Source organism: Macaca nemestrina, chromosome 4 (assembly GCF_043159975.1).
Source record: "Macaca nemestrina isolate mMacNem1 chromosome 4, mMacNem.hap1, whole genome shotgun sequence".
Taxonomy (NCBI): domain Eukaryota; kingdom Metazoa; phylum Chordata; class Mammalia; order Primates; family Cercopithecidae; genus Macaca; species Macaca nemestrina.
Window position 1 is genome coordinate 155,704,684 of NC_092128.1, and position 16,698 is coordinate 155,721,381.

The 16,698-nt window shown below is 50.7% G+C and overlaps 1 protein-coding gene across 2 annotated transcripts in view; it reads right to left on the bottom strand.

The window, feature by feature from the left end:
* Nucleotides 1–12,809, bottom strand: part of LOC105483493 (dynein axonemal assembly factor 5) — a 54,522-nt gene extending 41,713 nt beyond the window's left edge. The window contains exons 1-2 of one of the 2 annotated variants that reach the window (XM_071095481.1): nt 12,193–12,809; nt 9,680–9,864 (exon numbers count right to left, since the gene is read on the bottom strand). In XM_071095481.1, the coding sequence (XP_070951582.1) occupies nt 9,680–9,864; nt 12,193–12,787 (780 nt within the window). In that variant the 5' untranslated portion in view covers nt 12,788–12,809. The remainder of the gene's footprint in view (nt 1–9,679; nt 9,865–12,192) is intronic. The other variant, XM_071095482.1, reaches the window with a different exon arrangement.
* Nucleotides 12,810–16,698: the final 3,889 nt, after the last annotated feature.

Below are 16,698 nucleotides of genomic sequence, written 5' to 3' on the forward strand. Positions count from 1 at the left end.
TGCTGAGATGCTAGAAAGCCTGTCGGGCAGAGGGCGTGACTGAGACAAGCCAGACTGCAGCCAGTACCGAGCCCAAACACATGTGATGGGGCCCTCTCCAGGAGACGGGCAGGCATCCAGGGCCACACGGCAAGGCCTGAGCACACTCTGCCCCAGGCCGGCAGCCGGGGAGCAGTCTGAACTCGCTGGGTCGGACTCGCTGCTTTCTCCTCCCTGACCTCCTGCACCTGTGCCAGGGTCTCTGCAGGGCCCTGCCCAGGACGGCCGCCTGTCCGTTGGAACCCACAGATCGACTTCTTTTGTAGAAAGGAGCTTCCAACATCTCACCTCATAGCAAGGGCAGCTGCAGGGTAGGATTTGGGGCTGCTCCTGAGTCTCATGGACTGCCACCACCTTTTCTATCAGTCTCGACTTAGTATCATAAGAAATCTGCAAATTCTAATTAGCATGAGACGGATTATCCCTTTTCTTTTAGTTCAAAAACAACACTGAATACCTCACTGCCATGTAACAGTTTAACAAAGCAGGATGTTTTTCAATTTTTGTCCTAAAAAGCAAAATAAATGAATTAGAAGCCTTCGCAAGAAGGATGGGTACAAACAAGCCCAGACTGCAAAAATGACAGTAAATACCTAGCGACATTGACCGACAGCCACAAGCATCAGGAGCATCCAGGAAAACATGATCTCACCAAGTGAACTAAATAAGGCACCAGTGACCAATCCTGGCGTGACAGGGATAGGTGACCCTTCAGACAGAAAACTCAAAATAGCTGTTTGAGGACGCCCAGCAAAATCCAAGATAACATGGAGAAGGAATTCAGAATCCTATCAGAGAAATTAACAAAGAGACTGAAATAATTAAAAAGCATCAGGCAGAAATTCTGGAGTTGAAAAAAGCGATGGGCATACTGAAGAATGCATCGGAGCCTCTTAACAGCAGAACTGACTAAGCAGAAGAAAGAACTAGTGAGCAGCTCGAAGATGGGCTATTTGAAAACACATAGAGACAAAAGAAAAAAGAATAGAAAGAATGAGGCACATGTACAGGATCTAGAAAATAGCCTCAAAGGGGCAAATCTAAGAGTTCCTGGCCTTCAAGAGCAGGTAGAGAGAGAGAAATCGGGGTAGAACGTTTGCTCAAAGGGATAATATCAAAGACTTTTCCAAACCTAGAAAAAGATACCAGCACTCAAGTACAAGAAGGCTACAGAACACCAACCAGATTTAACCCAATAAAACTACCTCAAGACATTTAACAATCAAACTCCTAAAGATCGAGGATGAAGAAAGGGTTCTAAAAGTACCAAGAGAAAAAAAACCAACAAATCACATACAACACAGCTCCAGTACGCCCGGCAACGACCTCTCAGAGGAGCCCTCACTGGCCAGGAGACAGTGGCGTGGCATATTTAAAGTGCTCAAGGAGAGTAAACTTTCATCCTCGTATATCCAGTGAAAAATCCTTCAAACATGAGGGAGACAGACTTTCCCCGACAAACAAAAGCTGAATTTTCATCAACATCAGACCTGTCCTACAAGAAATGTTAAAGAGTCTTCTTCAGTCTGAAAAATAAGGATGCTGAGCAGCAATAACACATCATCTAAAAGGATATAACTCACTGGGAACAGTAAGCATGCAGAAAAACACAGACTGTTGTAACACTGTAACTGTGGGGTGTAAACTCTTCACACCTTGCCTAGAAAGACTAAAAGATGAGCCCATGAAAAATAACTAGCTAGCTGGGCGCGGTGGCTCACACCTGTAATCCCAGTACTTTGGGAGGCCGAGGCGGGCAGATCACCTGAGCTCAGGAGTTCGAGACAAGCCTGGCCAATATGGTGAAACCCCGACTCTACTAAAAAATACAAAAATTAGCCAGGTGTGGTGGTGGATGCCTGTAATCCCAGTTACTCAGCAGGGTGAGGCAGGAGAATCGCTTGAACCTGGGAGGTGGAGGTTGCAGTGAGCCGAGATGGCACCATTACACTCCAGCCTAGGTGACAGAGCAAGACTCCATCTCAAAAATAAAGCAATAAAAATAAATAAATGAATAAAAATAACTACAATGACTTTTCAAGACAAAGTTATAAAAACAACAAGAAGTTAAAAAACAGAGGGGATAAAATTAAACTGTAGCGTTTCTATTCATTTTTTCTTTGCTGCTGGTTTGTTTTTACAATCAGTGTTCAGTTGCCATCAGTTTAAAATAATGGGTTATGTTATTTGCAAGCCTCCTGGTAACTTCAAATAAAAAACCCTACAACAGATACACAAAAAACAAAAAGAAATTAAAACATACGGAAAAAAAACAGAGAAAATCATCTTCATAAAAAGGAAGACAAGAAGGCAAGAAGGAAGAGCAGCCCACAAAACAACCAGAAAACAACAAAACGACAGGAGTAAGTCCTTACTTATCAATAACAACATTGAATGTAAGCAGACTAAACTCTCCATTCAAAAGACAGAGTGGCTGGATGGGTAAGAAAACCAGGACCCAGCTATCTGTTGCTGACAAGAAACACACGTCACCAAAAAGGCACACGTAGGTTGAAAATAAAGGGATGCAAAAAGATATTCTGTACAAATGGAAACCAAAAAAAGAGCAGGGATAGCTATACTTAGACAAAACAGATTTCAAGACGAAAACTATATTAAGAGACAAAGGTCATCATATAATGATAAAGGGGTCAACTCAGCAAGAGGACATAACTTTAAATATATATTCACCCAACACTGGAATATCCAGATATATAAACCAAATATTGTCTGTTGAGACAGACTCCAACACAGTAACAGCTAGAGGCTTCAACGCCCCACTTCCAGTATTAGACAAATAATCCAGAGACAAAATCAACAAAGAAACATCGGACTTAATCTGCGCTATAGACCTAATGTACCTAATAGATATTTATAGAACGCTGCATCAAACAGCTACATAATACACATTCTTCTCCTCAGCACATGGATCATTCTCAAGGATAGACCATATGTTAGGCCACGAAACAAGCCTTAAAACAGGACACTGAAATTAATAACAAGAACTTCGGAAACTATACAAATACATGGAAATTAAATAATATGCTCCTGAATGACCAGTGGGTCAATGACAAAATTAAGAAGGAAATTTAAAAAATTCTTAAATGAAAATGGAAACACAATATGCCAAAACAACAAAAGCAGCACTAGGAGGCAAGTGTATAGCAATCAGCACCTACAGCCAAAAAGCAGGCAACTTCAAAGAGCAACTTAACGCTGTGTCGAAAAGAACTAGGAAAGCAAGAGCAAACCAAACCCAAAGTTAGTAGAAGAAATAAGAGCAGAAATAAATGAAATCGAAACAAAAAAATACAAAAGACAAACAAAATGAAAAGTTAGCTTTTTGAACAGATAAGCAAAATCGACACACCTTTAACCAGACTAAGAAAAAGATCCAAGTAAATAAAATCAGATCAAAAAGGGGACATTACACAACTGATACTACAGAAATTCAAAGCATCATTAGAGACTGTGATCAACTACACCATAACAACATTGTGAGCAGCGACACCATGAGCAATGACACTGTGAGCAGCTACACCATGAGCAACTAGCATACGAGCAACCACACCATAAGCAACTACAATATAAGCAACGACACAGTGAACAACTATACCATGAGCAACTACACTGTGAGCACTGACACCATGAGCAACTACACCGTGAGCATCGACACCGTGAGCAACTGCACTGTGAGCACCGACACCGTGAGCACCGACACTGTGAGCAACTGCACTGTGAGCAACTGCACCGTGAGCACCTGCACCGTGAGCACTGACACCATGAGCAACTGCACCGTGAGCAACTGCACTGTGAGCACCGACACCATGAGCAACTGCACCGTGAGCACCGACACCGTGAGCAACTACACTGTGAGCAACTATACCGTGAGTACCTGCACCGTGAGCAACTGCACCGTGAGCAACTGCACCGTGAGCAACTGCACCGTGAGCACCTGCGCCGTGAGCACCGATACCATGAGCAACTGCACTGTGAGCACCGACACCATGAGCAACTACACCATGAGCAACTATACCGTGAGCACCGACACCGTGAGCACCTGCACCGTGAGCACCAACACCATGAGCAACTGCACCGTGAGCAACTGCACCGTGAGCACCGACACCATGAGCAACTGCACCGTGAGCACCGACACCGTAAGCAGCTGCACCGTGAGCAAATGCACCGTGAGCACCGACACTGTGAGCAACTGCACCGTGAGCACCAACACCGTGAACAACTGCACCGTGAGCACCGCCACCATGAGCACCGCCACCGTGAGCACCTGCACCGTGAGCACCTGCACCGTGAGCACCGCCACCGTGAGCACCAACACCGTGAGCAACTGCACCGTGAGCACCGACACCATGAGCAACTGCACTGTGAGCACCGGCAACGTGAGCACCGACACCGTGAGCACCTGCACCGTGAGCACCGACACCGTGAGCAACTGCACCGTGAGCAACTGCACCGTGAGCACCGACACCATGAGCAACTGCACCGTGAGCACTGGCACCATGAGCACCGACACCATGAGCAACTGCACCGTGAGCACCGACACCATGAGCAACTGCACCGTGAGCAGCTGCACCGTGAGCACCGGCACCGTGAGCACCAACACCGTGAGCAGCTGCACCATGAGCACCGACACCGTGAGCAACTGCACCGTGAGCACCAACACCGTGAGCAACTGCACCGTGAGCACCGACACTGTGACACCGTGAGCACCGACACCGTGAGCACCGGCACCGTGAGCACCGGCACCGTGAGCAGTTGCACCGTGAGCAGCTGCACTGTGAGCACCTGCACCGTGAGCACCTGCACCGTGAGCAACTACACCATGAGCAACTATATGCCAACAAATTGGAAAACCTAGAAACAATGGATCAATTCCTAGACACATACAACCTACCAAGATTCAATCATAAAGAAATCCAAACCTCGAACAGACCAGTAACAAGTAATGATATTGAAGCTGCAATGAAAAGCCACCCAGCAAAGAAAAGCCTGGGACCCAGTACTTCACTGCCAAATTTTATCAAACATTTAAAGAACTAAGGTCACCCCTACTCAAACTATTCCAAGAAATAGAAGAGAAAAGAATACCTCCAAGCTTAATTTATGAGGACAGTACTACCCTGATACCAGAACCAGACAAAGATGCAATCGAAAAAGAAAACTACAGGACAATATCCCTGAAGAATACAGATGCAAAATTTCCTCAACAAGACAGTGTTTCAACAGCACATTAGAAAGATCATTCATCATGACCAAGTGGGATTTATTCCAGGTATACAAGGATGGCTCAACATACACAAATCCACCAATGTGACACATCATATTAGCAGAATGAAGGACAAGAACTATGTGATTATTTCAATTGATGCAGAAAAAGCATAAAATTCAACATCCCCTCATGATAAAAATCCTCAAAAAACTGGGTATAGAAGGAAAATACCTCAGCACAAAAAAAAGTCATATACGAGACTCACAGCTAGTATCACACTGAATGGGGATAAAACTCAAAGGCTTTCTTCTAAATCTGGAGCAAGACAAGGATGCTCGCTTTCACCACTGTTAGTCAACACAGTACTGGAAGCACTAGCTAGAACGATCAGAGAAGAGAAATAAAGAGAATCTAAATTGAAAAGCAAGAGAATTATCCTTGTTTGCAGATGATATAATCTTACATTTGGAAAAACCTGAAGACTCCACACACAAAAAAAATTAGAACAGATAAATTCAGTAAAGTTGCAGGATACAAAAATCACCAAACAAAAACCAGTAGCATTTCTACATGCCAACAGTGAACAAATCTGAAAAAGAAATCAAGAAAGTAATTCCATTTACAATAGCTACAAACAAAATAAGATACCTAGGAATTAACTTAACCAAAGAAGTGAAAGATCTCTACAATGAAAACTACAAAACACTGATGTGAGAAAATTGAAGAAGACACACACAAAAAATGGTAACATACTCCATGTACATGGACTGGAAGAATCAATACTGTTAAAATGTCAAAACCACCCAAAGCAATCTACAGACTCAGTGTAATCCCTATCAAAATACCAATGACATTCTCCACAGAAACAGAAAAAATAATCCTAAAATTTATATGGAACCTCAAAAGACCCTGAAGAGCCAAAGTCATCCTGAGCAAAAAACATGACAAAAACAAACAAACAAAAAACCAGAGGGATCACATTACCTGACTTCAATTTATACTACAGAGCTACAGCGACCAAAACAGCATGGCACTGGCATAAAAAATTTATACTACAGAACTACAGCAATCAAAACAGCATGGCACTGGCATAAAAACAGACACACAGACCGATGGAACAGAATAGAGAACTCAGAAATTAAATCCATACACTTACAGTGAACTTATTTTGACAAAGGTGCTAAGGACATACCTTGGGGAAAGGGCAGTTTCTTCAATAAATGGTGCTGGGAAAACTAGATATCCATATGCAGAAGAATGAAACTGGACCCCTGTCTCTCGCCATGTACAAAAGTCAAATCAAAATGGATTAAAGACCTCAATCTAAGACTTCAAACTATGAAACCACTACAAGAAAACATTGCGGAAACTTTCTGGGATATGGTCTGGACAAAGGTTTCTTGAGTAAAATGCCCAAAGCACAGGCCACCAAAGAAGGAATGGGCAAATGGGATCATACCAAGTTAAAAAGCTTCTGCACAGCAAAGAAAACCATCAACAGTGAGGAGACGACCCACAGGATGGGAGAAAACAGCTGCATAAATACCCATCGGAAAAGGGACTCACAACCAGAATCCATAAGGTGCTCAAACTCAATAGAAAAAAAATCTAGTAACTCGATTTAAAAATGGACAGATCTGAATAGACATTTATCAAAAGAAGGCATACAAATGCCAAACAGGTACTTGGCAGGAACGTGACAAATACTCATCTCTGAAAAGCTGTCCATGCAGCCCCAGCCTCTCCTGTAACATCCAATGTTCCTGGAAGGTCCTCTTGACAAGAACAGGTCTGGTGGTCTCACCAGCAGCACACATCGAGCAGGAAAACTGCAGCAAAGCTGAGCAGCTGCCGACTGCAGGCCTGGCAACAACCAGGGCACCCTTGCAGGGCGAAGTCCATAAGCCACCCACCTAAGGGCGGCACAGGGCAGTTTGTTCAGGGCCTGCTTCACAACTGCACGGCCATACGTCCGTCCTGCCTGCCTCGCCGGCGTTCTGGATGCCAGTGTCCTGGCTGGGAGCTCCAGTCATGTGTACGTGGGGAGATGCAGTAGCCCCTGGCACACTGGGACACCCCCCTTTCCACAACTTCAGACACCACCGTCCCGGGGCCTAAGGCTCCAGGGCGGCTAGACCACCCACGTCCTGACCTTGCTCTGAGGCTCACCTGGCTGAGCTATCTGAGTGAGCTCTGAGGCCTCCGAGCCTCGTAAGGAGGAGATGAAGTTATTTCTGGGCCCTTCCAGTGAAGTTGAGTGATTTAAGCCTAGTCTAGCAGGCTGCTGGAAGGTCTCCTACAAGTCAGAAGGCAGTCAGGACCTTCTGTGCAGAGGGGATGGGGTCCCAGGGCTCCAATCCCTGGGTTGTTGAGGGGCTCGAGGTGTCTGCAAGGAGCGCACAGTGAGCTCCAGGATGGGGTCCCAGGGCTGATCAGAGTAAAAGGGGCAGCACCCGACTCCACATGAAACTCACATGAAAGGCCGTGCAGGGTCTCTGCTAACAAGATGCAAACCCCACTGGGAAGAAATGGGCCATGCTGGAAGAATTGTCTTGGGCCATACGTAAAATAACACTAACACTAATGATGGCTGACGAGCTAAAAGAAAAAAAATCACAAAAAAATATCATAACATTCTAAGAAAGTTTATGAATTGGTGCTGGGCGGCATTCAAAGCAGTCCTAGGCAGCACGTGGCCCGCAGGCCGCAGGTTGGACAAGCTTGCTTCAGATCAATGATGTGATGTCAGATTTCTAACAGCTACTGATACAGAGTAGGCGGTTCATGCATAGCTACCAATACAGTTACAGCATGTATAGACAGCTATCGACACGCAGTTACGGTATTTTTACAGTTATGGTACAGTTACACTGAGTTACACCGTCTGCAGCTAGCTAGAGAGTTCCAGTATTTACAGAGAGTGCCACAGAGTTCCAGTATTTATAGACAGCTATCGATACAGTGACAGTATTTTTAGACAGTGACGGTATTTTTAGACAGTGACGGTAGGTTACACCGACAGCTATCAGCTATGCAGCTTCAGTATGCACACAGAGCTCTCCATAGAGTCATCACACTGTTTTGAGGAATAAGACTTGGCCCACGACACAGACACCACGTTCCTTGCTGGCCATACTCTGCCTCAGGCTTAAGGAAGGTGGGAGAGAAAACCAGCCGGCTGCCTGCACTTCTCACTGGGCTCTGTTCTTGCCCTGGCCCCCTGAACTGCCCTCCGCAGCCCAAGTATTCAGTCATTGCCAGAAGTGCCTGCTGCCAAGTGCCAGGCAGCATGGACACTGACCCCGCACTCTGCCCACTTTCTCCCCACCGGGCAGAGCCTAATGTGCTTACGGGCCCTCTGTGCTGCCTGGTGCTGAACCCACACCAGCTCCAGGAGGGGCCGGCCAGCACACATGGTGACTCAATTTCCGCTGGCCTGATGAGACCAAGGGGGTGAACGAAGGCTCCTGGTGGGGAAGGGTCCCCCTGTGTCTCTGCGCACAGCCCCAAGGCAGCCACACTACCGCTGGAGGGAGCGCGCCCGGGAATGAAGCCTGGCCATGGAGGCAAAGCAGGGGCATCCTGGGCAGGTGCTGTGTCACACCTACAGCCGGCCCGACAGGTGGACCCCAGCGCACAGACGAGGGAGTGAGTCAGGGCTTCCATCCTGGCCCCAGAATACCCGAGTGACTCTTCAACTCACCACCTCCATGCCATTTCTCATCAGGAAACCTACCTCTGCAAGGCTGAAACCTGGAGCCATGCGTGGTGAAGAAGCCAGACACAGAAGATCACGTCTGACTACGCTGACAGGTAACTCAGACACAGAAAGATCAGAGGTCGCTCAGCTTCCCTGGGGGCCACAGTGTGTGGCATTTTAGCAAGTCACTGGGGTCTCAGATCCAAGACATGCCCTCCAGGCCAGATTCTGCCAGCAGTAAAGCCGACACTCAGTCCCATCTGTAGGACTCCTGCCTGCCTGCCTGCCCGTCTCTCGGTGGGTTCCAAAGCCCAACAACATAATTATCCCCAACAAACTAATCCTGACTGCACTATTCTCCCAGGCCAGGTCCACCAACCACGGTGGCTTTTCAGGAAAGTGCATCTTGATGGATGGGAGCACTAAGGAAGCTTCTGCAACTGCTGAAGCACACACCGTGTCTAAGAGACAATAACTACACAAGCCATCCTTTCTCACACCCTTGGAATTCATAACATCAAACATTAAAACAGTTCAGCTCTCTCCTAGTTTTTCCAAGATGTGAATAGGAACATCCTGTGAGTAGGAATAATGAAAGGACATTTGGTGCATGAAGCATTCTGAAAAAAGAACAAGTGAGTTAGTTAAAAATAGCACGTCAGCCCGCCTGTGGTGGAGAGAGGAACAGACTGTCCAGGAGAAACACCAGTTACCTGCGGGACGTCATCAAACAGTCGCTGAGCAAAATGGGAAAGCACGTCGTCCACGGACTTCCCGTTGCCAAACTGGATCACCGCACCTGTGGCTTCAATGGCGGCCACACGGACCTTCCAGTGCTGGTGGGAGATGGTCTGCATCAGGGGCCCGATCAGAGACTCCGACTGCATGTGGAAGTGGTCTGAGGGACAGGGAGGCCCCCAGTTACCAAAGCTGCTCCCACACGCCTTGCCCAGCTCTGTGGGCTTTCAGAGGACAGCTGCCCGCCTGGGAGCTCCTCACCTCCCTTCCTCTTCCCCTCCAGGTCCTTGCTGCAGGAACAGTAAACAACTCAGGCTGCCAAACAGAGCTCTGTACCGCCCAGCACAGGAAGAGGCTCAGGGACAAGTGTCCCACCTTGATGACACCTGTGCAACCCAGGGGGCTTAGAGGGACCAGCAGGGAAAGGCTGGGGGTGCAATCCTATTGTGGCTGAAGATGGGAGAGCCTGGACCTGCTGAAGCCAAGGTGGAGGCCTGAGGGGGACACTGGAGGCCACAGGAAAGAAGCCGAGCCCAGAGGACAGCAGGGAGGCCGCACGCCCAGCCCCAACTGAGACCAGACCCCAGGCTCCTCCAGGAAGCTGGGCCAGAACCACTCTAGGCAAAGCCACTGCACTTCCTATTTGTAAAGTCCCCACAGAAAGTCAGAACAAGAGGTGGCGGGCGCCTGTAATCCCAGTTACTTGGGAGGCTGAGGCAGGAGAATCGCTTGAACGCAGGAGGTGGAGGTTGCAGTGAGCCGAGATCACCCCATTGCACTCCAGCTTGGGAGACAGAGTGAAACTCCCTCTCCAAGAAAAAAAAAAAAAAAGCCAGAACCAAAGGGTCTCTGGCATCCACACTGCCTCTTGCCTCAGCTCTGCACTACTTGGGGCTTGTCTGGGAAACCATCATTCCAGTGAGACTTTGGGTGAGCTCTTCAACCTCTCTGCCACTGCCCAGTGTGACCAAGGCCAGAGGTGAGGCCCCCTACCCAGGGGAGAGGAGGGCCAGAGGTGCTGGAGATGAGGGGACGCTCCAGGCAGAGGCACAGTCCCTCACCCCACAGCAACCATGAGCACATATCCCGGCAGGCTGTGCTCGGGCAGGGGCACAGGCGGGCATGGTGCTGTCCTATGGAACCTACGGTCTGGGGAGGGAATGTGGCAAGGCCAGGAGGAGCTCCCTGGAGGAAGCAGGAGCACCCGTGGGGCTGATGTACAGATGGCATAGGGAAGTGGTTGAGGGCTAAAGAGAAATACATTAAATGCCAGGAATTCTCAATGGCCGTGTCCAGCCCAAGGCTCTTCCCGAGCTCCACAGGAATTCTGGACCATGTGAAATCCAAAGTTAACCAACGTGGAAATCTCGGCATTTCCCCAAGTCCAGCTTTTCCTTTACTTCTGGAACCTATTCTCCATGCAGCTGCAGTGATCTTTTAAGAACCTGAACTCGGGTCTACTACTCCTATTGACACCCCCTGCACTTTCCACTACATTCAAATCATCATTGGGATATCACTGGGACGGCCTGAGCTGGCCAGATCTCTCACTGCTTTCCTGCTCCCTACCGCCCACCGATTTATAGCATCAGTGTTCCCCTCTCTGGAAAGCTTTCCCGCCAGCAGGAAGCCGGCGCCTGCTATCATTCCACATCCCAGCCAAAGGAGGGAAAGGGCAAGGCCCTGCAGGAATGGCCAGTTAAGGAAACAGAACGACCAGATCAGATCAGAGCTCTAAAAATGATGCGGAACGTTATAAAGTGGAGGGGAGAAGCGGCCTCCTTCCACTTAGGACAGTGGTCCAAACCAGAAAGGGAAGGCAGTGGAGTAGGATGAATGGGACAGAAAGTGAAATGATCAGAGCAGAGTCTCAGCGTGTCTCCTCAACCAGATGCAAGTCCTGCAAGCCCCCAGAGGGAAGGAAAGGGGGCAGCTATCGGGGCACACACCACCCCAAACTGCTTAACAGGAATTTCCGCGGTGGTTTCCAGGGATCTGGATAGGAGAGCTGGCTCGTGGGCCTGGGTGAGGGGGCTCAGGCAGGGAGGAGGGTGGGGGATGAGGGTCGCGGGACGGCGGGATGCAAAGAGGAGGACGGCAGAGGATAGGCAGGTGGAGGGGGCACAGGGAGCAGGCAGGTGGGGGCGGGGCTTGGGGCGTGGAGGGTGGAGGCGGGGAGCGGGGGACACAGGGGTGACGTGAGTGAGGGCCAAGCAGGAGCAGGTGGCAGCGCAGGCAACAGGTACGTGGGGGTAGAGGGCAAGGGAGCGGGTGAAGGGCGCGTTGGTGGCGGGACTTGAGGCAGGGGACGCAGTGGTGGTGAGAGGAGGGGGCGGGGTCTTTGGGGCAGGCGGGTGGGGGACGCGGGCCATGGGGGTGGCCGGGATGTTGTGGGGTGGGGCCGAGCCGCGGGGGTTGTGAGAGGGGCCGTGGAGGTGGAGGTGGGGGTGAGAGTGTGGGGTGTGCGAGCGGGGCCCGGGGTGCTCACCGGGCGTGGCCTGCGCCAGGGCGGCGGCGCAGCTGCAGCTCTCGCGGCGCACGGCGGCGAAGGGGTCCAGCAGGGAGCAGCGCAGCGCGCGCAGAGCGTCGTCCAGGTGGGGCGCGAGCGCGGCGCCGCACAGGTCCACGGCCAGACCCAGCAGCTGCACAAGGGCCAAGCGCAGCTCCTCGCAGGCCTCGGGCGGGCGGCGCGCGGGCTCGGGGCCGGTCAAGCGCGCGGCGAGCGCGGGCAGCAGGCGCGGCAGGGCATCGCGGGGCCGCGCGGCGCGGCGCAGGCCCAGACCCAGCAGGTGCACTGCTAGCGCGCGGCAGCCCTCGGCGGGGTCGCTCAGGCAGCGCAGCAGGCGCGGCAGCAGCAGGCGCGCCCAGGGGCCCTGGAAAGCGGTGGGGTCGGCGGCAGGGCCCGGCTCCTCCAGCGCGCGCCGCAGGGCCTCTAAGGCGCGCCGCCGGCCCGGTTTGCTGTCGGCCTCCAGCCCCGGCAGCAGGCGGCTCAGGGCGCGGCTCAGCTCTGCCGCCTCCGCCATCTCGGCCCCCTCGGCCGGGTGTGAGGCCGCCACGGCCTCCGCCACCCCCGGCGCCGCCATTTTGCTCGCGTCGCCGGTCACTAAGGGGAACGGCGCTTTCGCGACGCTCGGCGCGGATTACGGCAGCACTTCCGGTCCGCGCTGGGGGCGGGGCGCCGAGCTCCTTCCTCCCAGCAGGTGCGCACGTGGGCCTGGGCCCTCGTCCGGCGGTGCTCGCCTGCTGTCCCGCGCTGTCGCAGGAGCCCCCGCCAGCCGGCCTGCTGGGCCTTACCCTGTCCCCATTGCGCAGATGGGAAGGGTCTCGGGAGGGTGCAGCTCGCCTGGGATGCGGGCCCCGGGCTATAGGCCTGGTCCTGCCCCTAGGGAAGCCTGCCCTGCGGCCTGGAGTGCTTGGAGAAGGAACCTGGGTGCCCTGCATCGGTCCAGGGTAGCCGGGAAACCCCTTTTTGAGCCGTCTAGAGCCCCTCTGGCTTTGGGAAGGTCCGTTCCAGGAGGGAAGGGCGCTGGTTCTGTGGACTGGATCCCCCCTGTGGTGTAAGACGGGTTCCTGGTCTGGGCTTCACGTGCAACCTGTGATTTGATCTCAGGTGTAGCCGCCCAATAGGTTCGCCTTACTCGCTGCCCAGGTGGAGTCAATTTATCAAGACAGGGGAATTTCAATAGAGAGTTTAATACATGCAGAAACCGGCTAAACGACACCAGAGCTTTATTACTCAAAGCAGATTCTGAAATTCCTGAGACGGGTCATTTAAGGATAATTAGGCAGGTAGGGGGCCAGGGAGAGGGCGGTGCTGATTGGTTGGGTTGGAGATGAAACAGTGGAGCGTCAAAGTTCATTCTCTTGCTGTCTTCTGTTCTTGGGTGGGCTCACAGAACTGGTTGAGCCAGATTAGGGGTGTGGGTGGTGGCAGCTGGTGCATCAGAATGCAGAGCCTGAAAAATATCTCGAGCACCAATCTTAGAGTTTACAATAGTGATGTTATCCTAAGGAGCAATCCGGGAGGTTTGGGATCTTGTGGCCTCTAGCTACATGACTCAAACCACAATTTCTAATCTTGTGGCCCATGTCTTAGTCTTACAAAGGCATTCTGGTCCCCAGGCAAGAAGGAGATTGGCTTCAGGAAAGGGCTGTTATCATCTTTGTTTCAAAGTTAAACTGTAAACTAAGTTGCTCCTAAAGTGAGCTTGGCCTACTCCCAAGAAATAACAAGGCAGCTTGGAAATTAAAAGCAGGACAGTGTTTCACAGTAGTGACTTTGAGTATGGACTTGAGTGGAGACAGAGGTGCCTAAACAGCTTGGCGGCGGAGTTGGTGCGAGCCCAGCCTGGAACGGGAATTTGACAGCACTCACTGCAAACCAGGAGTCCCCAAGTCTGGTTAGCCAGGCACTTCTCATCTGTGACGGTGCACTCAGTTTTCTAAAAGCAGAATGTGTGTAATTTTAGGACTGAACTTCAAGTTTGACCTTTTTTGTTGTTGATCTTCGTGTTGCAAAATGGTGTTGTTCATCAGTACCTCTTTATTTATTTATTTATTTTTGAGATGGAGTCTTGCTCTGTCGCCCAGGCTGGAGTGCAGTGGCGCGTTCTCCGCTCACTGCAAGCTCTGCCTCCCAGGTTCACGCCATTCTCCTGCCTCTGCCTCCCGAGTAGCTGGGACTACAGGTGCCTGTCACCACTCCTGGCTAATTTTTTTGTATTTTTAGTAGAGATGGGGTTTCACCATGTTAGCCAGGATGGTCTCGATCTCCTGACCTCGTGATCCACCCGCCTCGGCCTCCCAAAGTGCTGGGATTACAGGCATGAGCCACCACACCCAGCCCATCAGTACCTCTTAAATGTCGTTATGTAGCATATTCAGTAACGTTCTTAATTCATTGTTTCCTCCAACAGGCATTTGTTTGACCAGGCACTATCTGTAACACATGGGACAGGATGACAATGATGTAGAAACTGGCCACGGTCCCTGCTTTCCCAGATCTTATCTTGCAGGATGAGATAGCCCTTAATGGAAAGATAAATTAATATGTGTTTAACCACAGTGGTCCCGGGAGAATGAGTGTCAAGGGATGTTGAACTAGACTTGTAAGGCTTCCCTGAACAAATGGTAGCAGAGGCAAAATATGAAGAATAAGTAAACATGGTATATTAGTCCGTTTCCATGCTGCTAATAAAGACATAGCCAAGACTGGGTAATTTATACAGGAAAAGGTTTAGTGGACTCAGAGTTCCACATGGCTGGGGAGGCCTCACAATCATGGCTGAAGGCAAGAAGGAGCAAGTCACATGTTACATGGATGGCGGCAGGCAAAGAGAGACAGAGAGCTGGTGCAGGGAAACTCCCCCTTATAAAACCATCAGATCTTGTGAGACTTATTCAATATCATGAGAACAGCACAGGAGAGACCCACCCCCATTATTCAGTTACCTCCCATTGGGTCCTTCCCACAACACGTGGGAATTGTGGGAGCTACAATTCAAGATGAGATTTGGGTGGGGACACAGCCAAACCACATCACATAGCCAGGTGAAAGGTGGGGGTAGGGGACAGGGAGGTGTTGTAGAGAGAGGAAATAGCATAAGCAAAGGCCTCGGTGGTGGTATGGGCTGAATGGTGCCTCCCCAAAATTCACATGCTGAAGTCCTAACCCCCATACCTCAGGATGTGACCCTATTTGGAGACAAGGCGTTTGGAGACAAGGTCTTTGTAGACGTGATCGAGGTGAGATGAAGTCATCAGGTTGGGCACTCATCCAATGTGACTGCTGTCCTCATAAAAGGAGAAATTTTGGAGACAGATGTGCATACAGGGAGAACACAGTATGAGCATGAAGAGGGACCTCAGGAGGAGCCAGCCCTGCTGACACCCTGATCTTGAGAAATCAGTTTCTCTTGTTCAGCCACCCAGCCTGGGGTGCTTTGTTATGGCAGCCCCAGGTATCAAACGGAGGGAGGCTGACACTGCTCACAGGGGAGCAGGCAGGGCGTGAGCAGATGGCCAGCGCCTGGCCATGGGGGCCTTTGTCCTAAAGCATGGGGGACTAACGATTTCAAGGTGGGAGCATTGGCAAGATTGAGTCCACATTTTTCAAGGACCCCTTTGGCTTCTGTTGAACGGATTGGTCGGGAGCCCTTGGAAGGCTGTGGCAGCAATGAAGTCAAGAAATAATAAGCACTTTAATTACAGTGGTGGGACTTCACTTTTCCTTGCTCTTCCCATTGAAATACAGCAAAATACCCTGCACATAACTCAGCAGGCAACGAGGAAAGGAGCTTGAGAGTTGACAGCAAGACAGACGGTCTAGAGACCTCTGGACTGGAAGAATAGCAAGGTGGTGGGTCCCCTGGGTTTTCTTTTTCTCTCGTGTGTTCCTACACTAGTCCCCAGGGAAGCCTGCAGCCCAGAACAACCAACAGTCACGCACAGAAATTCTCCAAGGAAAGCCTCCTCGCTCTGGCCAAAGCCCTGGGAAAGGGGATGCCCAACAGAAACTCAGAGGGTAGCTACCACCTCCACTCCAGTCTGCTTTCAGGGCCGATTTTAAAGCCACTGCAGGTGTATTAACCTGTGCTGCGCAACTGTGGTTCCAGTGGACAGTCTGCACGGCACAGGTAGTGTCAGAGGAGCCTGAAGTCTGCCCTTCCTCTCATAGCACAAACAGACCCAGAATGAGCATGTTCTATCTTGACACAGCAAAACGTAGCCCAGTGACAGCAGGTGGCCCAGGGAGGTACCTTTCACCCCTGCAGGTGCCACCAATGGGAAATGAGCAGCAGCCCCAGGAAGGCCAGAAGAATAAAGCAGACCAGGAGGGCAGTGCCAGGGCTCTGAAGACAAAACTGCTGTTAGAATGACAGGCCGCAAAAATAGGCTGAAATCTACACCGTGAACCTGAACAGAGCAACTGTCTGCTAAAGTAGATTAAAGTAGGACCAGGAGTCTGCAAACATCGTAACCCAAATGTCCAGGA